Source organism: Hyposmocoma kahamanoa, unplaced genomic scaffold, assembly GCF_003589595.1.
Source record: "Hyposmocoma kahamanoa isolate Upper Pololo Valley unplaced genomic scaffold, ASM358959v1 202, whole genome shotgun sequence".
Lineage (NCBI taxonomy): Eukaryota > Metazoa > Arthropoda > Insecta > Lepidoptera > Cosmopterigidae > Hyposmocoma > Hyposmocoma kahamanoa.
In genome coordinates, this window is record NW_020653726.1 from 2,106,262 (window position 1) to 2,132,109 (window position 25,848).

Genomic DNA, 25,848 nt, shown 5'->3' on the forward strand with positions numbered 1-25,848 from the left:
TTATTTCGCTATATTTGCGGTCGTGTCTTCGGTGGTTGTCCTCGAGGGACATTTTTGCGGCGCGGTGCGCTGTACTTGTCTCGTTAAACCCTAATTAATTTCGCCGCTTAAGTCGAACAAGATACAATAAATACGCTATACAATTTAAATAAACAATTGTTTATAATTTTAAAAATGTCTTGTAAGAGTGGAGATCCATACTTAGATCTCGTTGTAAATACTTGGCTAAAACACGATAAGGTAATAATATTATTTTTTAACTGAAAATATATTTTTAATGGAGGATCTGTTGGATTATTTTCTAAAATTATAGTGCCTGTGGCAAATTTTACTTATAAATTTAGATTTAGAATAGTTTAACATCAGTGATTGACTAGGGAGGCGGATAGCACGTCAGACGCCGCACCCACATCTTGTCCGCCTAAAGTTAAGTGTGTTAATAGAAAAGTAATAGAACTAATTAGATTATTGCAAAATTCCCATTTAACATCGTCCTCACTTTGTAACTGGTTACTATTTCTTACTTTTTCTTATTACATCTGCCCAGTTCCTGCAATTTTTTTTTCATGTCTTCAATTCTCTCTTTCAATGGTGAAGTCTGCGATTCACTAGTTAACAGTCTTTATACACAATTGAAATTTCGAACTTATAATAACAATTACCCAGAATTAATGTATAATTCTGGATAATTTTTATTTTAAATAATCCGTTGTAGTTTTTGCATACAGTAGTTCTCAAAACATGTAGTTAAGTTTTACTGTAAACTAGTTCTTACCAAATAGTGCTAATTAATTTATGTGCTGTGTGGTGATTTGCCTTCCCACAAAATGGCATAAAATTTGATCCCGCTTTATAGGGGTGTGTTAAAAATATCATTTATTCAAAACAGAATCCAACAACCTACCAAGAAGTTTTGGACTACATAGAGAAATCACAATGGGGCAAGTTGAAGGAGATTATGCATGGCCGACAGAAGTTTGGCACAGCTGGACTTCGTGGGCGTATGGGTGCTGGCTACCGCTGCATGAATGATGTGGTGGTGCTACAGACTGCACAGGTGGGATATATTCTAGTACCAAGTACCAAGTACAACATTCATGTAGACTTTAGTTACCTATATAAAAAAAATATATTTAAAGGCTTTTTTTTTTTTATTGTGACTCGGCAAAATGACTGCACCGCGCCTGATGGAAAGTGCGAATACAGTCCAGAGATGAGAGTAACGGATGGAAAACACAAATATCTTCACTCCGTCACTATCATTTTGCCGGTCTGGCCAAATGCTTCTTCACACTACGTTTGAAGGACCCGATGTTATAGAGGGGAGAGAATACATGCGCCGGGAGTTTGATGGTTCGGCATAAAAACGAATTGCCAAACTTTTTTACTTGCGAACTGTTTTTGTTATATTGTTGGAATAACAGTACTGCTTAAATCTTTAATTTATCATCATATCAAACTTTTGCTAACTTATGATATATAAATATTTGTTAACTTAAACACAAGGTCCATGAAGCTGCTAATGATTATATAACCTGTATGTATGCTACAATATTTATTTATCTTGAGGGAGGTTACTTATCATTAATGTATTTTAATTTGTTATGTGTTCAAAACATGTACATACATTTAACTTTCAATTGTTTTATACTTGAGTTTTTATAATACTATATACCTAATAGAATTGTGCAAAATTGTTTTTTATAAATATTGTTTTATTTTGGTACAGGGACTCTGCTCGTACCTTCAAAAGGAATGTAGTCAAAGTCAACTACAAAATGGCATTGTAGTGGGATATGATGGGCGATACAGTAGCAAACGGTAAGCTAAATATTTTATGTACATGATTTACCATTGTATTGGTGAATCATTATTGTTATTCTTATGCCTATCCTACATCACTGCAACTGACAATTTTATTTAATGTGATCATCGCTAGTTACAGTTCAAAGCCATATTAATGAAAATTAAATTAAACAAGCAAATTAGACAGTCGAATTTTCTTAGCACATATTTACATAGGATTAGGGCAAATATATGCCCAGAAGTGAGTTTCCTACGCCGAAAATCTTACCAAAGTCAACACACAGTCTCCCGTAAAGACAGTGCAAAAAAGCATATGCACTGATAAATGCTAGATCTAGCTTTCTTCTGTATAATAACTTGAAAGGTAGACAGATTCAGTATAACATTCAGAGGCGTCCGAGGTGAAGTGGACATAGTGCTTGTTGTTGTAGGCTTGCCATATACTGTATTGTATACTAGCAATAATACAACTAACACGGTCGTTATAAGCATTTGTTGACTTTTGCACTCCAGAAAACGGAGGTAACATAGTAATGTATACTATCGGCCTTATGATTCTTTATTGCCTTTATTTTTATTATTAATTATATAATATAAAATTAATATACACTATTGTTGATTTTTTTCACATTTGTTAATATTATTATGCTTTATATGCACCATGTGGAAACAGTGTTAGGGGCAATGGGGAATATCTTCTCTATTCCGTACAGCAGGAATGAACTTTAGCGAGATTGGTCTAAGGAGCCTAGTTAGTGATGAGTTGTCCAATATATTCAATGCCTCTTGCGATTTCTTAGTCGTCATCCCCCGCGCCCCTGTGGCGTTGGAAGCGAAGACTGGCTTGTGCGGCCTACGATAGCTACCCATAATATTATACTTTACAAATAGATTTCATGATTCTATCCTAAGGTTGAAAAAGATATTGCTTCTAAACAATAAGACGTTTTATGCCTTTTATTTGCTATTGTTCACCATTGTTTACGAAATTTGAAAATTGACGTGTAATAAAGGGTAAAAATTAAATAGATAATTATCGTAGATATATATGTTAATAACCGTAATTGTACACAAGCACTGAACTTTCTTTTTAATTCTCAATAAAAAATTACGTACATGTAAAACTCGCCGTAAAATTACTAACTCAATAAATAAGAGCTGCTTGACTGCATAGTTTTCTTATCAGCATTGATTTCCTAAAAAAATATTGTATGCGTGATGTTCCTGGTATATCCTTGACCAAGTTGCGATAATAGGATCAAATTGTTGTGATTCAAAATCAAGGTTTTTGAAAAACATATTTATCGTAATAAATTAATTTAAGGCCTTATATTCCCGTCCTGATTCTGACAAACTTCTCTTTCTTCATTTATATTCATCATTCTCTTCATACAGGCACTGTTATACTCCAGCCTTTTTAAGGACACTCCATTTATGAGTGTACTTATGTATGTTGAGTGTGTGCGTTATTATTATTTGATCAGAGAATGTTCTTCATGGCCATGCCCTTCTAATGATGCCTTCCACGTTAGCTCTTTATATTTCTTTCATTAATCTATATTCATTCATCTGCAAAATATGCCCAAACCACCTCAACAAATTATTTTCTATTTCTTTTACTACATCCTCTTTCAAACCATAACTACTTGAAACGCAAATTTCTATATTTTTGCCTTATGCATTATTATTTGCTTGCAGTTCCCATAAGTCGTGCATCCCCTGCGTAACCAGACTTAACTGGTCACCCTGTATGTTTTTTCCTTATCATCACGTAACTATAGCAGGATAAGGAAGGTTATCTACACAGTCATTGGACAGTAAAGTGTTGTTTAGGACTATTTAACGTATGAAGTACGCAAAATCGTGACTGTTGAATAATCATAGACCATTATAGAACATTGAACACAGTCAAGATAGTTTTTCTAAACATCTTGTTCTAACAAAAATTACCACTTTTCTTATGTTGTTATATTTGTATTTATATTGCCAAGTTTCATCACAACTGACAACTGATCTATGTACGTGTGATCTATTTACTAACAAATCGTTTTTGCCGTCGCAATAAGGCTTTATTTTCTGTCTGTAAATAACAAATAAAATTATCAATCTTATTTTACTCACTTTCATGTGAAAAGACTAATATTCTATTTTCGCCACTTTCAATTTTCCTTTTTATGATCCTAAGTGTAGGGATGAACAGTTCGTGCGCCTGGTGGTAAGCGACACGCCTGTCCATAGCAAATACAGCGCCACTCAGAGCTTTAAATCGCAAAGATTTGAGGAGCACCGTGCGCGTCACCCCGAGACATAAGTTGACAAGTCCCATGTGACTGTAATTTTACCAGCACCCTTACCCTTCAAAATTACTACTGCTTGGAGGCAGAAATAGGTAAGGTGGCGGTACTTCCCTGGACGAGCTCGTTATGATATTACGTTCTTAAACTCGCTTGACATGACAGTCTTAAACAGACATTTATAAACGTATTATCACTGAAAAAAATGTTTAATAAACGGGTTCGGAAAATTCTAAGTTGTCCTCAAATACTCTAGTAAAGTAAATCCTAGAGCAATGTCAATAATTGCGTATGTTTTATGACGTGTTTTTCCATAAGTGTAGCTATTTAGAACCGACTCACAATGAGTTCTAAATGCAATCTAAACAACAATACCGACTATTAAGCAGTGAAAATGACTGTGTTATTTAAAATATGACTTTTGGTACAGAAGAAAATAAATAAGCGGTTGCGCACATGGTAGTAATTACTAATACATAGAATACGAATACACAGTTTCTACGTTGTTAGTTTTTATACTAATACTTTATATTTTAACTTTTTATATCATAGTACAGGAAATACAATGAACTATCGACTGAGTTAAGATAGGCATTGTCGATTTTCACTATCAATATTCCTAATGTACAAATCAAATAAAAGTATAGGAATGAGGCTCAGGGCAAATCGGCGGACGGAAAGGCAGAGGACATTAAATTTATCATTGTATATTTTATGCTATTCCAATTGTAACAAGGTATAAATTGCAATGCTCTAGGGACCAACCTCAGAGCATCGCAATTTGTGGTCTCATTGACCAAAACACTGAATGGGGTCTACTCCGTTCTCTGTCCGACATAATTACTGTCAAATACGTAATACTCGGTAAAGTCAAAAGACTTCTTTATAAAAAATAAGTGCGCAGTTATCCTCCATCTCACCTGATGGAAAGTGATGGTGAGGTCGACGATGTAGCATGCACACTTAAATAATGCCTGAATAGTCATTATTTAAGTGTGCATGCCTCTCGCCTTGAAAAGGCCCAAGTTATAGCGTTCGGGGAACAAGTTTGCAGGTAGGGAATTCCACTCTCTAGCCGCTCGTCATATAAATGTGGAAGCGAAACGCTTCGTGCGAATCCTGGGAATATCCACAACATAGGGATAGAACCCCAGGTCTAGTCCCCCGATGATGGAAAGGGGAAGGCGGATCAAATTATGCCATTCCATCGCACTCTCCGTGATTTAACCTATAGAATACTGATAAGCAGGCAACTTTACGGCGGTGTTAAAGGCTCTGCAGCTTCGCCTCTATTAATTTCGAGTCACCTATAAGCCTCTTGGTAAGTTGAATCGATTCGATTCAATCCAAGCTGGCCAGTTGGTATTTAGCCAGAGCCATCCCATAAGTGGCAGCAGTACTCCATACACGACCGGACTTGTGCATGGTATAGCTGAAGCAACTGTCCCGGTGTGAAGTTATGCTTCACCTTGGAAAGGATGCCAAGCATCTTGGCTGCATTTTTGGCCATGGATTCAATGTATCTGCCGCAGTTCAGATTGGACGACAGGTCCATTCCAAGTAGCTGGAGACGGTCGGCTATCAAATGAACAATGTCAAATATGAAGCTTCATTCGCATTATGCGTCTTTTAACTTAATCGATTATTAACATTGAACAGTTTTCCAAATTCTCACAGGACATTGGCGAAATCGCCATATTTTTTGTATAATTTTTATAATAATACTAAACTACCGTACATAGTTATTTTTACTTGACATTGGCAAAATCATTGATTATTTCGATGGAGCCATAACATTTAAAAGAAGAAGAAGAACTTAGTTGTCAGTAATTGTTTCGGACCGACGTCAGACGGAGAACTGTATTAGATCCCAGAGCAGAGGTTAATTGTAGTGGTTTGTTGAAAAGCATTGTTTTCTGAAATTGCGAAATATTTGTTTGTTGACTCCGAATAATAATTTTCGTCCATAGATTTGCCGAACTGACTGCGAAAGTATTTATAACAGCAAACATCCCCGTGAACATATTCTCAGTTGTATGTCCTACACCATTCGTGTCATTTGCAACGATTCTATACGAGGCCGCAGCCGGCGTTATGGTGACGGCATCTCACAACCCCAAGGAGGATAATGGTTACAAAGTATATTGGGGAAATGGATCCCAGATCATCACGCCACACGATGATGAAATTCTCGACGAGATACTGCATTGCTTAGAGTGAGTACCTACTAGTTGTATTTTGTTTTTTAAAGTACACTTCCTGAACCGCAAAAATATATTGTAGATATTTAAAATGTAAATTGATAGTTGAAATATTTTACGTTAACATTAAAGTTAATGTATATTTGCATGCTATAACCAGCTTGGTGTGAGAAACTATTATTATAAATATGTATATTACATCTCTGTAACCACACTTACTGCACATAAATGTATCATTTAAATTAATATACATTCGGAGGGAAGTTGCAGTACCGAGTGTATAAATAAATAAATATTGGAAAACATCACACATGTTTTTTTGGAAATCTAAAACAACTACGTTACCACAAAAACCCAGAACCGAGACAATATAGGAAAAGCCAGTTTTTCTACATTGTCCCCGTCAGTTATCGAATCCGGGACCTCAGAGATGGCGATACCATGAAAACTGGTATGCAAGTCACTCGACCACGAATGTAGTCCATCATCATATTTGATGTATACCACGGAGTTGTACATCAACATTGTGTGACAAATAGTACTGTAATTATAATAAATTCTATAATTTTTTTCATGAAATAGACTAAGACTTGTCAATTTTTGGGAGAGGACACGGAGTCAGGGATGTCATTATTATGTTGTAAACTATTTTGTGAAATAAACATTATTATTAAACATTGTTATAATAAGGGTGCACATTACGATACGACTTTTATGAAAATCGACTAAAGTGCATACGATCTAACGATTATATGTCTCGATTTTATTTCAATGTGATTTTCAAGTGAATCGAGTCAATAGCAAATCGAAACATTTTTAAAAGTATAATTAAAAAAAATTGAGGTCAACGGTCATGATGTATCTGAATGAGTAGTCAACCCCATTTCACTTTAACTATCTTAAAAACAGTTATATCTCTTAACCGTTCACGAGCTCTCCTCAAAATGATCGGTTTAAAAATAGATATTTAATGCTCGAAAGTCAATTGTCGCATTCGTTAAACAAATAACGATTATATAATACGGGTTAAGGTCGAACATACACTGATAATTTTATCCGTCCGTCATTTGACGGACGAGATATTGCACTAATTACTATTACGTTAGTGTTATAAAGATTATTTGAATTAGTAGTATGACTAACGTGACCATACGTCCCGCTTTTAGGCTTCGTGTCCCGCTGTCCCCGAAATACCTAAAAATATCCCGCTATAGAAAATAGAACGCACGTAACAATAAATATTAAAAAAAATAATAGAGCCGGCCAACCAGACATCGAGCACCAGACTACAGAAGATACGTAATTTTTTTTAAATTTTGATACATTAACCAATTTATATCTTTTTTATCATTAACCATTTCTTAGCTATCATAAACATGTCTTTTATTTTTAAAACAACAATTTTTACAGGCGTCCCGCTCTGAGGGGAAAAAATAGCGGTCACGTTAAGTATATGGAGTAAGGAATAACGATACGGCTTTAGATATTTGGGAACAGCTCATTACAGTACAAGCCGTCGTAGCCTAATTGGTTTGACTTACTTTTACTAATTTTTCCGATGAAGGAAAACATCGTGATGAAACTTGCACGTCGAAGAAGGTTCACAACCCTCGCAAAACGTGTGAAGTCCCCAACCCGCATTGGGCTAGCGTTGCGGACTATGGTCTTAACTCGCCTGAGAGGAGACCCGTGCCCAGCAGCGGGACGTGGAAATGTATTGATGATGGTGATGATAAACTAAAATAAGTCTTTATCAGAATTCCAGATGATCACTGGAACATAGACGAAATCAGATCCCACGAGCTTGTAAAAGATTGTCAAAAAGAAGTAACATCCAAATATATGGAATATATCCATGAAATTTTACCGCAGAAGCTTCTAGATGTAAATAAGAAGGCCAACATCGATACCATATACAGTGCCATGCATGGAGTGGGCTATAATTATGTAGTAGAAGCATTTGAAACCGCCAACTTGAAGGTGAGATTCAATCAATACTTACGTGTGTTTAAGGATATAGTTTTGGATCAAATAACGTATTCATATTCATTTATTTGCATTTCACATGAAGGATACAGAGTATACAATACATATTTGGTACATTCATGTGATGCCTTGTAAGTTAGTCGTGTTTTGAATGTTATATATTGTATTGTATAGTTATTTGTGTAAATTATACAAGGCGTCTCACGGCTATGTCACACGGAGCGAAAGTACCTTAATACCGTAGTTAGAATTTTATTTATTTTAATTAAAACCCAAGTGCGCATTTGACTTCCATCTCACCTAATGGAAAGTGACGATGGAGCATGCACACCTGAATAATGCCTGTTCACTCTCGTTTTGAAAAGGTCTAAGATGTAACGTTCAGGAAACAAGTCTGCAGGCAGGGAATTCTACTCCATAGTCGTTCGCCATATAAATGTGGAAGCGAAGCGCTCGTGATATGTCCTGTAGAATCCCGATAAGCAGGCAACTTTACGACGGTGTTCAAGGCTTTGCAGCTTCGCCTCTACGAATTCTGAGTCACCTATACAAGCCTCTTGACACGCTTGTCAATTAAATCCAAGGTGGCCATTTTGCTGAAAGAAGATTTCATTTTTATTTTGAAAATTATTTGAACTGCATTTAAAGATTTTTAAATAATCGCCTGTCTGAACCGGGAATCCAACCCGTCAAATGTGAAAAAAAAAACACCTGTAATTTTACTTCTAATTTTTGAACCGATCTTCATAAAAATCGAATCGTAATGTATCCCTATGCCTAATGGCGTTAAGTTCGCCATTTGCACTGTTTTGTGTACAATAAAGGTTAAATAAGAAAATGAGTGAATGAAATGAGTGAATCGTCGTCGCCTGGTGGTAAGCCACACTGGCATAACAGTTGCAAAACGACTTAAAGATTTAGATCGTAAAGATCTGGAGGTCTACCCTCGTTCTCTGTCCGACATCCATCCGAAACAATTACTGTAAAATATACTATAATACTCTACCAAATTAAAAAGCATTTCAAGTGTGAAGCTTCATTCGCATTGTCGCGTCCAGCCTCCAAAGATGACCAATGTCCAGCTTCCATGGATGACCTGACAGGCCACAAAGCCAGAGTTATTAGACTGACAGGAATTCAAAATTAGACCGACTTTCTTTGGACAAAAGACGACGACCGACCATTCTTTCTTTGACAAAAGACAACGAGGGCAGTCCTCACTAAACCTCCGACGCGAGCAGACGACTTCTCCTGACTAAATTGTGCAGACAGATCGTACACGCATCATACGTCTAGTGGGCACTGCCACTGCGATCGTCACCCTGCGACATAAAGTTACAAATCCTGTGTGCCAGTATTTACCCCAGCACCCTTACCCTTCCGAACCGGAACGCAGTAATGCTCACATTACGGCTTGGCGGCATAAATAGGAATGGTGTCAGTAATCCCTGCACGAACTTTTTCACAACATACACCATACATGCTATATTGGATACAATGCTTGTTTCTAGGTTCCAATAAGTGTGAAAGAACAACAAGATCCGGATCCTGACTTCTCAACAGTGACGTTCCCGAACCCTGAGGAAGTAGAATGCCTAAAACTGAGCCAGAGGCTTGCCGAGCAGCGCGGCGTGCGGCTAGTGCTTGTGAACGACCCGGACGCTGATAGACTCGCCGTCGCCGAATATAATCTCAGGTAGCATGTTAAGAATAACTTTCTTGTTGAGTGCGTCCACATTGCCAGCCTAGTGCGGTTGCGCGACCGACGCGAAGATTAAACATATGAAACCGCCGTTTCCGTCCATAGTGTAGTGACCAGTGAGCGAGATAGGGCGCGTAGTTTTTAAACGTTCCTATCCGCACATTATGGCCACACTACGAGCCTAGTCAGAGCCTAGTGTGGCGAGGGTATCAAACCAGGCCCCGATTCAGAACTCTTCGATATCTTAACCGAATCGTTTGATTGGATATCGTTCTAGAATTGAAGGGCGCTTTCCGAGCTATTCGGAACATTCGAGTTAAAACGTTCGATTCGGATTCGGATACGATATCGTTATCCAACAACGTTTACGGACTTAGTCGGCGAATATAGATTATAAGAAAAATTAAATCCTTTTATATACATTTTTAAGAATTCAAATGCTTAAAGTATAGGAATGCATTAGTCTCGCATTAAAATAAATTAATAAAATTTAACAAAAACCATATTTTATTTAAAATAATGAAATATTTCCATATTTCATTGTTGCTTTGTAAACAATAGGACGTTCGGTAACTTTTTGTCGGTCGAGAAGTACGAGTAATCATACGGGTGTGACGTCATTTCGGTTCGGTTTCGAATACGACAGTTTTACGTTCGATTCGGTTATCGGTTCGGTTGTATATAGAAATGTAAAGAAATCGTACGATATCTAATCGAAACGGTCGAAGACAGAGTTAGCGTAAGATTGTGAATCGACCTGGAGTTTAGTTTTATCGTTCGCATGAAATGCATAAAATGGCAGTAAATACTGAAATGTTTCTAAGTGCGATTCAATCTAAACCAGGACTAATACTAGTTTTGTACCTTCTCTAATGATTTTAGGTGATATTTTATTCAAAATGTAGTCAAATGTTGACACACGCATTCGCGATTCTCAGAGAATTTTGTAAATTTAAAAATTCACCATTAATGTATCTGCCGCATTCATAGAGGACGCACAGTTTGACTTATAAATGAGAAACAATGACTGTCAAATAAGTAATACTCGACCAAATTAAGATAATGTCAAGTATGCAGCTTTATTCGCATCATGCGCCTTTTTTTGGTAGACTATTACTTATTTGACAATAATGGTTTCGGGCGGAAAACGGGAGTCATCGAGTATATAACCAGAAATAGAGACGAAATGTCATTTAATTTGTTTCAAAACTATTCTGCCATGTCATTACTGTGACAACTGCGCTCCGATTGGCCAGCCCGAGTTCGAAACAATTGACGGGTGTCGTCAATTGTCGACGAAAATTGTAAAATTACATATTTAATTACCGATGAAATTTGTTTCCGTTTGTTTTGTAATTAGATGTTTTGCTGTTTTTCCCCACACCACTGAATGGAACAGCACGCCATTGTTAGAGATATTTATTATCTTTATTACAATAAATACAGAATATTTTTGGAATATACGGAGACGTGTACACAGACCAGTTGTTAGTGCTATTTCAGCTTTCTAATTTGTAATTGCAGTGCAAACGAGAGTTGATATTTATAAATGATGTATCACTGACGAGTTATCAGGAATGTATGGCCCTTATTTCGTCTCTATTTCTGGTTATATACTCGATGACTGGAGTAGACCCCCTGACTGTCGTGACGAATGCAGTTTGTTGGCGAGGTTACACTCACAATCACAAAACTATAGTATACCTAGTACAAGAAGATTTATCAAAACCAGTGTAGAATTTCCCTAAATTTACTACATGCTTTCAAGAAGTATAAATTTAAATTTTTTCTTCAAAGCAAATATACTTAACAATTCTCTGCCTCTCAAAAAATCTAAATTATTTAATATAATTGACAAAAAATATCTATTTCTTCTGTTACCAAAATAGTTATTTACTTTTGGACATACATATTTATTGTCGCGGGGTCGCCTAGTATTATTATACTTGTTCGTTACATTACTTTTAAATTTAGTTTTACAATAGTTTTCAATAACGACTAAATATTGAACTGCTTTTACAGGAAGTATTTTATAGTGTTCCTATTTGGTATGTAGTGTTCGGGTTTATTTCTCACCATAATATTCTCGTATTTGTAGAAAAAGAAGTCTCAAGTTTTTTTTTTAATAACTTTATTAGAAAGTACTCTGCGTTTATTACAAATAGTAATAAATAATGAGTTCGGTTCTCTGAGTTTTTCGAAATTTATGTGCGATATTTACCATGAACTTTTTGGTGAAGTAACCGTAAACCGGCACGTAGAAGAAGATTCACAACCATCAGAAAACGTGTGAAGTTATCAACCCGCATTGGGCTAGCGTGGCGGGCTATGGCTTAAAACTCTTGCCAGAGAAGGGACCCGTGCCTAGAAGTAGAACGTGTAAATGGGTTGATGATAAAGTGAAGTTAAAAATCAGTTAATTTTGTTATAGTACCAAGGAATGGAAAGTTTTCACCGGCAACGAGATGGGTGCTTTACTAGGCTGGTGGCTTTTACACCTGCATTCTTCTAGTGGGTCAGATGAAAAAGTTTACATGATCGCCAGCATCGTCAGCTCTAAGATGCTGCGGACCATTGTCCAAGACAAAGGCTACTTTGTTGAGACTTTAACTGGATTTAAATGGATGGGTGAGTAATGGAAGTTTTAAATTACTTTTGATTGGATCTATCTCTCGTTGCAAACAACAACTAGTTTTGACTCATAAAAGTTTTATTTTAAACACTCTCTATCTCTGTCATTCTCGATTAGTATTCACTACCTAATTTCCGTGGCAATTTTTATTATTTCATTATTCGATTTTTGTACTAATAGTATAACGTACGTATAATACGCAAAAGTAACATATATGTATAGTATATAAATGTAGCTAAGAACATATAAATGTAACTAGTAATAATTGTAAATGTCGACTAACACCAGTAGTAATAAAGGCTTTTTTATTTGTTCGATTTGTTGTCGTGCAATATATTTAATTCTCGAGTATTGTATTGTGAAATATTATACACGTATACTTGAATATTTAAATAATAAAAATTGCTACGGTAGTGAATACAATTAAGTAGTGAACACTAGTCTGCGAATGACCGATTTAAAGATATGCCACTCAAATTAATATTATAATTAATTTCGCACACCACACACTAAATTAGTTATTTAATTTTTATTTTTTTATTGCATGTTGGTTAGTCTTATTTAGAATTATGTGTTATATGGGTCATAGTTGCCTGGTACAAATGAATAAATTTGAAAATACTGAGTTGTGTAAGTTTCGGAGTTAGTATGTACGATTTGAAACCTGGCAGCTTAAATTTCGAAATTTTCGAAAACCAAATGACCGCCATTTTTTCTCGTTAATTTCGAAATTTAAAACAAGTTAACCGCCATTTTTTCTTCATTATCTCGGCAACTGTTAGTGAAGGTGGGGTTTGCTTTTTTTGCTTAGATTCGTGTTTATAACTTTAGAGGTATTTATCAATTTCGCGTGATGGTTGCTAACTTCGATTAACCAAATCGATCGCAGTTTATGCAATTATTATTATATTTATCGATGTGGTTAATCGGAATCAATAATAAAATAAATAATTACAGGTAATACAACACTGCTTCTTTTGGAAGAAGGCAAGCTTCCACTATTCGCATTTGAAGAAGCGATCGGCTATATGTGCCATCCGCGCGTGCCGGACAAAGATGGCATCTCCGCCGCTGTTCAAGTAAGGCACTTCTTCGATTAGAAAGAATAGAATAGAAAAACGAAGGAATATAATAGAATAGAGAAACGAATAGAATAGAAAGATTTCAGGCAGATAAATATATTACCACAACCCGCACTTTTTATTAAAACGATAGATTGGTCACTCAGAAGTAAAGATATTCCCTTATATCGTGTAAATAAATATAGAAAAGGTTTCATCGGTTCTCCTATATACAATCGCTCCTCTATACAATTGTCAATTCTCCTCAAAACAACTCACAACTAGTGTTGGTTCATGGGAAAATTTCCATTTTGAAAAAATAATATTTTTCAGGACATTTTTTTGACGTTAACGCCTGTCAAACACTATCATGAACGATATCGATATTTAATTATTAATACAAAGTTCGAAATCTTTGTATTAATAATTATAACAAACTAGTGGAGTAATGTCACAAAAAATAATTGAATATCAATTTAATACAAATTTAGATATCGATATTTTTTTTGACATTGCATCGCACATCCCCGACTTATAGAATAAGAATACATTTATTGCATAACTATACGTTATGGTAGGGTATGGTAATTACATATGGTCTTAAAATATTACATTGGTTTGTGCTGTATAAGTTACCAGATAAGGTATACAATATTATTAAATGTCACAGATTAAAATTAAATTGAATTACAATATGAAAGAAAAGAAACAATTATTAATAAACATGTCACATCGCTAGTCACCAAATTTGTCATTGTCGTCAAAAAGTTTTGTACTCAACCATTTACTAAGAGCATTTTAAAATTTTACGTACTCGAATTTTTTAAATTCATTCGGGATGCTGTTGTATATCTTAACCGACATTACGTTAAAGCTTCTGTGGTAAAATGCTGAGGTACGAGGGTCATTTGAAAAGTTCTTAGCCTGACGTATTTAATGAAACCACATGATTTTGATTTTATTTTTATTTTTCAACATACTCTCCCCCGAGCTCAAAACACTTTTTCCATCGACCCGGTAAGGCTTCGATACCTGTTTTAAAAAAATCTTCCTCCAACTCCTCAAAATATGCATCTACTGCGGCTACGACCTCTTCATTTGTATGAAAATGTTTACCACCTAAAAATTTCTTTAGCTTTGGGAATAGATAAAAGTCGGACGGTGCTAAATCCGGCGAATATGGGGGATGAGGTAACAATTCAAAGCCACACTGATGGATTTCTGCCATGGATTGCACAGAGGTGTGAACGCGCGCGTTGTCCTGATGAAACAAGACCTTTCTCCTCAATAAACCTGGACGTTTTTCTTTAATTTCTTCTTTCAAACGACGCAATAGGCTGCAATAATAATCGGAGTTTATTGTTTCACCTTTTTTTAAGTAATCCACCAAAATTATACCCTTTGCATCCCAGAAAACCGATGCCATGACTTTGCCGGCCGACAAAATCACCTTTGCCTTCTTTGGGGTGGGTGATCCTACTCTTTTCCATTGTTTCGACTGTTCTTTTGTCTCAGGTGTATTGTGGTGAACCCAAGTTTCATCCATGGTTACAAATCTTTCAATGAATTCTAGTGGGTCAGCTTCATATAACTCCAAACAGTCGCGGGAAGTTGTGAGTCGGTTGCGTTTTTGTTCCACTGAAAGCAGCCGCGGTACCCACCGCGCAGACACCTTAGAAAATCCAAGGTCAGCAGTAATTATATGGTGTGTTCGCTCAGAAGAGATGCCTATAGTCTTAGCTATCTCCTCGACAGTCAATCTTCGATCAGATAAAATTAAATCACAGATTTTTTCTTTGTTTTCATCGGTGGAAGCAGTTGAAGGCCGGCCACTACGGGGCTCATCTTGAATGGTCTCTCGACCACGTTTGAACTCTGCCACCCAGTTTTTTATAGTCGCATACGAAGGAGCAGACTCACCCAAAGTAGCAGACATGTCTTCATGTATAGCTTTTGGAGTCAAACCTTTCAAATACAAGTATTTGATCACTGCACGATGTTCAATTTTATCCATTTTCAAAAATAGCTCTGACTTGACTTACAGTATTACGTGTTAACGAGCAACGAATAATTGTGACTTAACTAAACTGTGCATACTTGTTACTGAATAATTAAGCTACAAAATGAAGGTAGTTATGAAAAAAATCGATGACCCTAACTATGTCAGGCTAAGAACTTTTCAAATGACCCTCGTATCATTGCCAGAGTAAACCATTCTATGCCCATGTCTTAAATTTCTATGGATTCTTTTATTTGCGATTTCAAAATAGGACGGATGTTTCTGGACATATGCAGCAGCCTTAAGAAGCATTAAGGATAATATACAGGCAGTATAGCGACATAATTATACATAATAATATAGAATTATTATCAAGCCGCTTATATACAATTATTCGGTAGGATCAGAGTACTTGGTTCTGAATTCTAAAATTACCAGTTAGTGCGTGTTGAGTGCGCAATCCTTCCTCCCGCTTAGGCCAGTCCCCAGTATGAAGAAAAACGATATCAGCTATTGCTAAACACAGCCAAGCACTTGCCATTTGTCAACTTCAAATATTAAATTTAGGTCTAAACTTAACTCATTAATTTATAATTTGCTTTACATTTTACGTTCACAGCAAACGTAATAGATGGTTACATTTTGAGTTTCTTAATTTGTGGGGAATATGAACTTTGCTCTCCCCAAATTTGGGGATTTTAACCTTGAGTTTTAGAGTTTTTGAACAATTGGCATTGGCAACGCTATTTGTATTACTTTTTTAAAACTTGTTAAACATATTATCAATATGTACCTGTACAGGTAATTGGTTGGAGAATGTCAAACAGTATTGTACTTCGCGGTTCTCATATCGTATCCATTAGTGATCTATCTATCATATCATATAATGAAGACTACGCCAACTTTAGTTTTTGGTAGTTTTCTGTTATTTTTGTAAACAGCCGTGATTCGTGAAAAAAATAAAGAAACAAAAAACAAAATGCGAAAGGAAAAAAACAAAAAAACGAATTTTGTGGAAAAAAAAAGAACCATAAAACAAAATAAAAACAGAACATGTCCAAAAATTCTGTTGGCGTAAAGTTCATTGGAGGTATCGATGTTTATTTATCGCCTCCAGGTAGCTTCGCTAGCGTCCCACCTGTACACCAATGGCTCCTGCCTAGTAGACCAACTACAAGCTCTTTACAAAGAATTCGGCTATCACGTATCTCACAACGCGTACTTTATCTGTCATGAGCCCGCGACTATACACAAGATCTTCAGACGGATCCGGAATTACGGTGGACCGGGAGTTGTACGTATATTATTTAATACATTTGTTTTCATTTATAAATTTAATGGCTCCTCACAAATAGCTTTTGAGCCAATGACTATGTTCTTATTTATTTTTTAACTAAAGGAACGAACGGAAAAAGTATCAATATTTTTTGGTATCACGTACCTTCCTTTGCTTATTTACTGTTACTTTTCATTTCGAGTGTTAACAATTTTACACAAGTCTTATGATATCCTTTCACATAAATCCTACTTAGTCTAAGGCCTAAGATTGCAATGTTAAACTTGCAGTTCTTGATTGTTCAATAACATACACATAATGGCAATTGACCAAACCTCGTGTCATGCTAGCGCAACTTGCGCAACACCATTAAAAGCTTTCAAATTACACGCTTGTAGAAGCTTTAGCGCCGCAGCCGCGCTACTGCAAATTTTTATACAGTATCTAGTCTGCAGAAGTGGCGCCACAGTGGCGTCAGCAACGTCGAATTTGAAGGCACCTTTACATTGGAATTATTAAGTTCGGTTTTTTAAATTATAATTATGAATTTAAACAAATAATTTATTAAAAACGTCCATTAATTCATAAGTGTTGTATTCTGTCTGTATGGTAAATTCAGTAAAATTTGTACATATTCTTTCAGTACCCAAAGCACGTAGCTGGTTACGAAATCGTTTACGTTAATGACTTGACAGCTGGCGTCAAATATCCAGAACAGTCTGCTACTGGAGATGCGCTTCATTTGAGTGAGTATACCCCCAGATATTTATTTACATCCTCCCTCTCCTGACTCAAATTTAAACTCGTACGTTACATTAACCCATGACTCGTACGATGGACCATGATCATTAAGTCCATGTGCGTTTTAAGTAAAATAAGTGTTAATGGTTTTATTACCCTATTAAGAAATTGAAATTGCTTGGAAGCTAGCTTTTTCGGCGTTTTTTTAATTTGGATATGAATAGTCACCGTTCACTCACTGAGTTATATTTTAAACGACTTCAAAAAAAGGAGATGGTTCTCATTTCGACCGTATGCTTTTTTTGTGTCTATGTTGCGCCAGTACACCGACATTTTTAGTGTAGTAACTCAGTAGTAGTCCCATTCGAGTTTTAGGAAATATTCCACCTCTAAGGGTGGCAAATTAGGGGATGAATCCGGTTTAATGAATTTCTACCACTTTCCACTAACCGATTTCAAAAAAACTTGGCAAATAGATATAATTACACAAACTTTGACGGTCTTATTTATAAAATAAAAATACAATTATTTATAACATGATTGTTTTACACACAGCCCCGTAATATCCGGGACCTCTGTGTGGCAGTCCAGCATGGTAACCGTTCAGCTACAGAGGCAGTTATAAAGTTGCTAAATTTCAGACGTACTAGGCACGGGCTTAGACCGTGACTACACGAGTGGTGAGATGATAATGCTGCGCTGCAGCAACGGACTCGGCGTCACCATCCGCACAAGCGGCACCGAGCCCAAGATCAAGTACTACACCGAACTCATTTGTAACGCTCCTACCTGCAAGTGAGTATTGGCTCATATAAAGCAAACTATAATATTTCATTTCAATCCATTTTAAACAAAAAGTAAACAAACAAGTCACTGACCCGACCACAGACGGTTTAGTGATGGTCCATTTTACTGTCAACTACAAATCAATTCATTAATTGAATGAATCGATTTGTTTAATTGAGTCATGCTATAGTCCATTCGTTTAGATACTTAACTATATGTAAACAATTTAGAGACGTCTATTTAACGAAATATACATTTATAAAATGATTTTTACTTACCTTCAAATACAAATATTTAGCTTCATATGAAATTTCATGTCTACTTTTATGCCAATTGATTTGTAAAGCATGTGTTTTGAATAAAAAGATGTATCAAGATTGTTTACATTTAGTTCAGTGCCTAAACAAATGGACTATAGTAGTTTTCATTACATAACCTATAAAAGCATATTTAAAATTTCCGAAATCGTAATTTTAAATCCTCCGTGGCTTAGTTGGTATAGCGTCTGCCACGGTATGCTAATAGACGTCGGTTCGAATCCGGCCGGATCGAATGAATTTTTTCGGAGTGTTCGATCTTTGTATTAATAATTATAACAAACTAGTGGAGTAATTTCACATAAAAAATAATTGAATATTAATTCAATAAAAATTTAAATACAATGAATAGCGACAGAGATGTCTAGAGATAGCCAGGGCTGGTAGCTGTAAAGGTATCTAACTGGGTGACGAAATACTTAAGATTTCTCATGGATGTCGCTACGGCTAAAAAGTTACTGAAAAAACCAAATACAAAGACACGACAACAAACACATAGAAAAATTCGTGAGGTTCGCTCGCTCGTTCCGTGGCTTAGTTGGTATAGCATCTGGCACAATATGCTAGAAGACGTCGGTTCCAATTCGGCCGGATCGAAGGATTTTGTCTGGGTATTCGATCTTTGTATTAACAATTTAAATCCTCCTTCAAATCCTTGCACTTACTATACTCGTTCGATTCGATTGAAATTTTCGATTTACTAATCGATTACCAAAATTTTAATTGAATGAACTTAATGTTTTTTTCCGTATTTCACTATGCAACCATAGATTATTTATGTGTGAGTGAATGTATATTCATACATCATTAATTAAAGAATATCCCCACTTTTTGACTACCATTTTTCAAAAACGATTTCACGACGTTATCTATACGAATATTGTTGGAAAAAGTGATGAGATATCAAGTCAAAATCTTCGGAATATACGTGAAAGTGTTACTTATTCGGTGTATTCAGCGATTACTGTAGAAATTCAACCAAACCGATTTGTTTACATTTCGTTTAAAATGGACTGGAACAGACTAGTTCGCAGCAAAGCTCTCTTACAAACTTTCATCCCTGTAATCACCACCTTTAAGATTTATTTTTGTGACAAAAAGTAGCCTATGTCCTTTTCCTAGGTTCAATCTATGTCTATACCATGGAGTATATAACCAGAAATAGAGACGAAATAATCCATCCATGGCAACTCATCAGGGGAATGGGCCTTATATCATTTCAAATATCAGTTCTCGTTTGCACTGAAATCACAAATTAGAAAGCTGAAAAAATACAGCGCCAACAACTAACCTGTGTGTCTCCGTATATTAAAAAAATATTCTGTACATATTGTGATAAAGATAATATCTCTAACTATGGGGGGCTATTCCGTTCGGTGGTGTGGGAAAAACAACAAAACATCAACAAAAAACAAACGGAATCACATTTCATCGGTAATTATATATTAATATGTAATTTTTCAATTATCGTCCATTAGCAAAGCTTAAGTTAAACTGATCGATTCGAAGTCAAACAATTGACGACACCCATCAATTGTTTCGAATTCGGGCTGGCCAATCGGAGCGCAGTTGTTACCGTAATGATTCGGCAGAATGGTTTTCAAACAAATTAAATGACATTTTGTCTCTATTTCTGGTTACATACTCTATACCAAAATTCATCAAAATTGGTTCAGCGATTTAGGCGTGAAAACGTAACAAAGTTACTTTTCCATTTATAATATTAGTTCGAATAATTTTATTTGTTTATCTAGGGTAACTAACCCACACCTGTGGGTTGCGTAACTCTATATAAATATACATATCAATGAAAATATTACTATAGGTGTACCAGAATCTTATAACATAGGCAAACAATAGAAAAATCTAACAAACTTCGCCTGGTAATGTTAACTTGTCACTTGTTAATTCAAAATGTGAATTGTGTTGCAAAGTTTTCCAACTACTGGATTTATTTGAGAAATCATTTTCAGTTTTTTGAACATAGTAATGATTTTTAATATAAACCATATTTACAGGAGCCAAGCAGACACAAAAGCAAAGCTGGAAAAGATGGTGGAGGAGTTCATCGACGAGTTACTCCAGCCCAAAGAGAACGGTTTAAAATAAGATTTTTTTTTTTATTTATTTGCTACTGCGGGCGCACACTTAATTTTAACTTAAAATTAATCTTAAAATAAGTTTTTTGCACTCAAACATGGCGCTTGCAACTTCGATCTTAACCTCCTAGGACCCAGCAACAATGAGAAAAGCGCTAAAGGTCCAATACACATTAAAATGTACTAAATATAATTACATACTTCTGACCCAAGCAAGTACGCCTTCAGTTTTGAATGAGTAACGTGTTTTTCTAGATACCATATGGTTATATAAAATCATTAGAATGTACACTGGGCGTTTACGTGATCATATGAATAATATTGCCTGGTTCCGAATTACTTCACATATTATGTATATTTTGATGTTCACGAGGCTTTAGGAGTTTAATTGCGCGCGCTAATATTCAATCAATAGTAACTTAGACAGGTGATTTTAATTTGTTTATTACGTTCCTTTTTACGACCACTAAGGGACTCATCATATTTATTCACAGGGAATCGCCCTGACCTGGTCATGAAAACCTTTATATCCATGCAGTAAGAGCGACAAAGACGTTAGGCCTTGTTCCTATAATGCGGGACCGGCGAATTTGCCTGATCGGTAAAACTGCCGGAAAGGCTAGGGGCTGTACAAATTACATGAAGCTATTCACATTACGCCGGACCCGGCAAAAATGCCGAAGCTCGGCATTGTTGCCGGAGCGTTTGTCATCGCGGAACGCCCGGATCGGAGTAATGTGAATGACGACGAAAGTCGTCAAAAAAGAAAAGAGGATGCTGTCATTCGAAAATAATTGAAAAACTTTGATTGACTCGTCACTTCTCAGTTGGCCCATTAAAAATCTTTCCCGTAAAGTAGGATGTACCCAATGTTTCCTTTCTCTTCTTCTTAGCCTTCTGTATCTTACAAATACACCACAACACCACAATTTCGTCGTCTATCGTGCGCAGTGGTCTGAATTCAACTGAGGTGAGCACTTTAGTCTCCGGTTTTCTTACGAGATCCGGCTTAATGTGATCTTAGTCGGAGTGCCGGGTTCCCGGCAAATTCGCCGATCTTTAGTGGGAACTAGGCCTTACGCGTTTCGCTTCCGCCCGGATCGCTGGTGCGAAACGCAAAACGTCATAATCGCTCTTATTTCATGGACATAAAGATTTTTCTGACCGGCGTAATGCGATTCAGTGTCGATAAGGTGTGGTGACACGCTAAAAGTGGTGTAACTTATTTTAAAAGTTTTATACTTTGACCAAAGATGTTTTAATTTTTAGGACATTCCTTCGCGTCATAGTGAAGCGTTTCGTTAGTTAAACCAATTATATTTACTCACGTACATACCCTAAGTATGTATTAAATTATGAATTTATTTAATAATACCAAAGGCATGTGAAACATTCCTTTCTGTGATACGAGTCGGGAACCAGTGAAATAATTGTGATATTACTGGTGTAATCACCGAAGATAGTTGTAAACAGTGAGGCTAGAACAAATTACTGATTATTGAAAACACCACAACTTCTTCAACCTTCGCGTACAACGCGATCGTAATACGCGATACGAATCTAATGGGTAGTTGGTAACATTTCATTGGCTGACATTATTTTTAAACACAAATGACACACGTAGTAACAAATTTTGTAAAACATTCTCTGTTTCGAGTTTGACGGTATTGAATTCTGTTTAATTGAACAGCAAGTATGTAGAAAAGAGTTGATGAAACTTTGCTTTTTGTGGCTGTCACAGTGGTATTAATGGCTACATAGTGGGTATTTACACAATCTCACAAAAAAGGATGGCGAAAGCTGACCCCATAATTATAAAATCAACGAAGGGACTTAGCTAGTATGATTTAAATTTATGCCTAGTTATCAATATATTTTGGTATATTTTTAGAAGTCGGGAATAAAGAAATTGTAAAACAATGTATTTTAAAATAAATGCAAGAACACAACGCAATTGATTCAGTTCGACTATAGATTGTTTCTTTTTAAGCATGATTGAATGTTTACCAACCTAAAGTATCGGTTATTTTATAGTACACACATAAAACATTATTGCTATGAAATACTTAATCAAATGACATAAAATGAAAGATAATGTGACAAAAAATGTTTAGACAATATTTAGGTAAATGAGAGTTAAGCAAGTTAGCAAAGGAACGTTTTAACGAGAGGCCTCTTGCCAATGTCAATGTCACATTGAGATTGAGAACAGTGTGACCAATTTTAGCAGATTTCTGCAATTTGGGCAGATATAATATTTAATCATTTTCATTGCGGCAGAACATGTTAACGTTGTATTATATGTGGCAGAGTTTGGCAGATTTGGGAATATTCAGCATGTTCTTTATTATTTTTGAGAACGAACTAAAAACTAGTTACTGTGAACAAACATTATAAAGCGAAACACAGGACAATATATAAATATAACCTATATCGACTTTATAACTCCAGCTTCTACAGGCTGTACCCAATTAGCTTTTTTGATGCAATGATAACTATCACAAGTATTGATAGATCTCCTTACAGCACGTCGTCAAAAACAATGGGTTACAAAATACACGGTATGTCGCCACCCTTCTTTTCTAGGTTCTTTATCAATGTGTTGAATTTTGGTTAAAATATAGTGTTCGTTTTTTGGCTTTAAATAAAAACAAACCTGAAAATTTGTACGTTTCCTTAATTTCTTTGCGTACAAATTTTAACTTTTCGTTGTGCTAGCCACAAAAACAAAGTTTCTGGTTTTTTTTGTAAGAACTAATTAGAAAATGATCCCAGAAAAACTCGTGTTACATAATGTTATTTACATCTAAATTATTATACACGGTGATTCTAAAAAAAACAATATCTATAGTCACTCGCACCACACCACATGTAATACTAGACAATTAATGTTAAATAAAGTTCAAAGTGAACCGTTTATTATTATTATTAAAAAGAAAAATTTCGAATATGATATTAGTTTAGACCAGCCTAATTAGAAATGTAATAAATAGAAACTAGGTTGCACTTGATTCACATAACTTACTCTACACTCGATAGGTACTTAATTGATTTACAAATGTTAAATATATACAAATTTTACAATTATTATTACCGAATAAAATAAACAATAGACAATGTTTGGTTGTTTTTTATTTTTATCAAATAGATTAATCAACAAATTTGTAAAATCAGTTTTCAAAATAAACTAAGTGAATATAGATTTATACAAACATAATTAAATGTGTACTACAATACCTGCAGACATCTATATCTTGCAGTGGATTCATAAGGCCTCGTATTCACGAGAGAATAATCGACCAGCACGACATGTTGGACAACCACATCATTACTTACCTTTAATATGAGTAATGTCAATAGTATTTATGCAGTAAATCTATACTTCGTTTTATTTAACATTAAACGGAAAGTTTGAGTCTTATCAAGCGCCATTTCATTCTCTAATTTTGTAAGCAAAGCAATTTAATAACTTACAACTTTTAACAATTTAACTCAAGATAAAATGAAAACTGTCATCTTTAGGTACAGACTTAATAAATTTAAAAAAATTGCACTATAAAAGACTTGAAGAAACAGTGGTTACAAACAATAAACAGAAAATTTTATATAAAATGATGAGGTGTTATCGTGTCATTTATAAATGTCGTATGACGTCAATACTCGCGGTGATTTCCTTTACTGTAACTTGTTGTCTGAAGTTTACGACCACTGCTTTTTTGTTTGCGTTTTTTTTCTAATTATAAAAAAACGAAGTATAGTAACTGAAAATATATGAGTAAATTTTTTGCTGTATCAGTATTAGCGATGAAAGAGACTCAGTCTTTTAAGGCCTTTTAAAAAACCTCGACTAATTTTTAACGCCTCACGACTAGTCTAGTCTTTTAATGCTCAAGTCTTGAGTCATAATCCTAAATCATTATACTAAAACTGAAGACTAATTCGAGTCGCAGCCTTTTAACATTAGGAAGCTTAAAAGACTTATAGGACTAAAATGTCTAAACGACTGGCGCCCTAGCCTCGGGAGTCGCGAGTCATGAGCCGTATGGCGTGATTTTATTTCTACCCACAAGATATTTATTTTACGATTGATGGATAACGTTAACGTAGCTTTGTTCAAAGAAGTCAGTTAATTGTAACCAATTCAAGAATTTGTTTTTTTGGGAATTATTTGTTTCTTTAATACAAAAATTAATAGATACGGAACCCAACAGTCAAAGTATTTTATCAAATTATAGTGTCTGATACTGTCGTTTGACCATAATGATGAATGAAACATACTATTTGATGAACGTATTAAGTGGAGGTCCACAGTCTCTGCCTACCCCTGAATGGGCGACAGGCGCGATTTTTATGTATATATTTGTTCTATGTATTACAGATAAATTGTATCTTACAACTCTGTCCACGGGTTTCTTAAGAAGTTTAAACAAAAGTACCAGGACTTCATAATAAGAAAAGTGGTTACAGACCAATATTACACAAAATAAAAAAGCACGTTAGACCTGGATTTCCATAGACTTTTAAATATTGGTTGTATTTCATTATTTTAATTTACTCGCAGAAAAATATTGTTTGTAATCATTATATAATTAGGTCTTAAAATCTTGTACCTATTGCTTAAATCGCTCTTTGAATCCTAATTTTTATTATAAGTAAATAAACGTGATTATTTACTACATACTACGTCATTTTTATTTATAAACTTCGGTTTTTATAAGACATAAAATAGGTATAAGTCCCTTGCAAACAACTCGAGTCGTTTAAGTCGTTCATTTCGCTTAAGTCGTATAAGTTGTTTATGTCTTTTAAGTCTTTTAGTATAATGACTGAGTCTTATTAATAAAAACTCGAATCTCCATTCTTAATTTTAGAGTCAAGTCCTGTAAAATGGACTCGAGTCGTTATAAAACGCCTTAAAAGACTGAGTCTCTTTCATCGCTAATCAGTA

The 25,848-nt window shown here is 35.3% G+C and overlaps 1 protein-coding gene across 1 annotated transcript; it reads left to right on the plus strand.

Annotated features, from left to right (window-relative positions):
• On the plus strand, window positions 1-20,956 carry LOC113226868 (glucose 1,6-bisphosphate synthase). Its single transcript, XM_026459656.1, has 12 exons — window positions 1-240; window positions 890-1,057; window positions 1,730-1,821; window positions 6,071-6,316; window positions 8,059-8,281; window positions 9,799-9,983; window positions 12,421-12,617; window positions 13,579-13,700; window positions 16,799-16,975; window positions 17,601-17,703; window positions 18,340-18,493; window positions 20,820-20,956. The coding sequence occupies exons 1-12, from the start codon at window positions 175-177 to the stop codon at window positions 20,908-20,910; spliced, it is 1,824 nt and encodes a 607-aa protein (XP_026315441.1). The 5' UTR covers window positions 1-174; the 3' UTR covers window positions 20,911-20,956.
• Window positions 20,957-25,848: the final 4,892 nt, after the last annotated feature.

Excerpts from the sequence above, each read along its gene's own strand:
- LOC113226868 (XM_026459656.1), top strand. The coding sequence starts at position 175 with ATGTCTTGTAAGAGTGGAGATCCATACTTAGATCTCGTTGTAAATACT. Across the intron at positions 1,058-1,729 it reads TGGTGCTACAGACTGCACAG|GGACTCTGCTCGTACCTTCA; the intron begins GTGGGATATATT and ends ATTTTGGTACAG. Across the intron at positions 17,704-18,339 it reads TGGAGATGCGCTTCATTTGA|ACGTACTAGGCACGGGCTTA; the intron begins GTGAGTATACCC and ends GCTAAATTTCAG.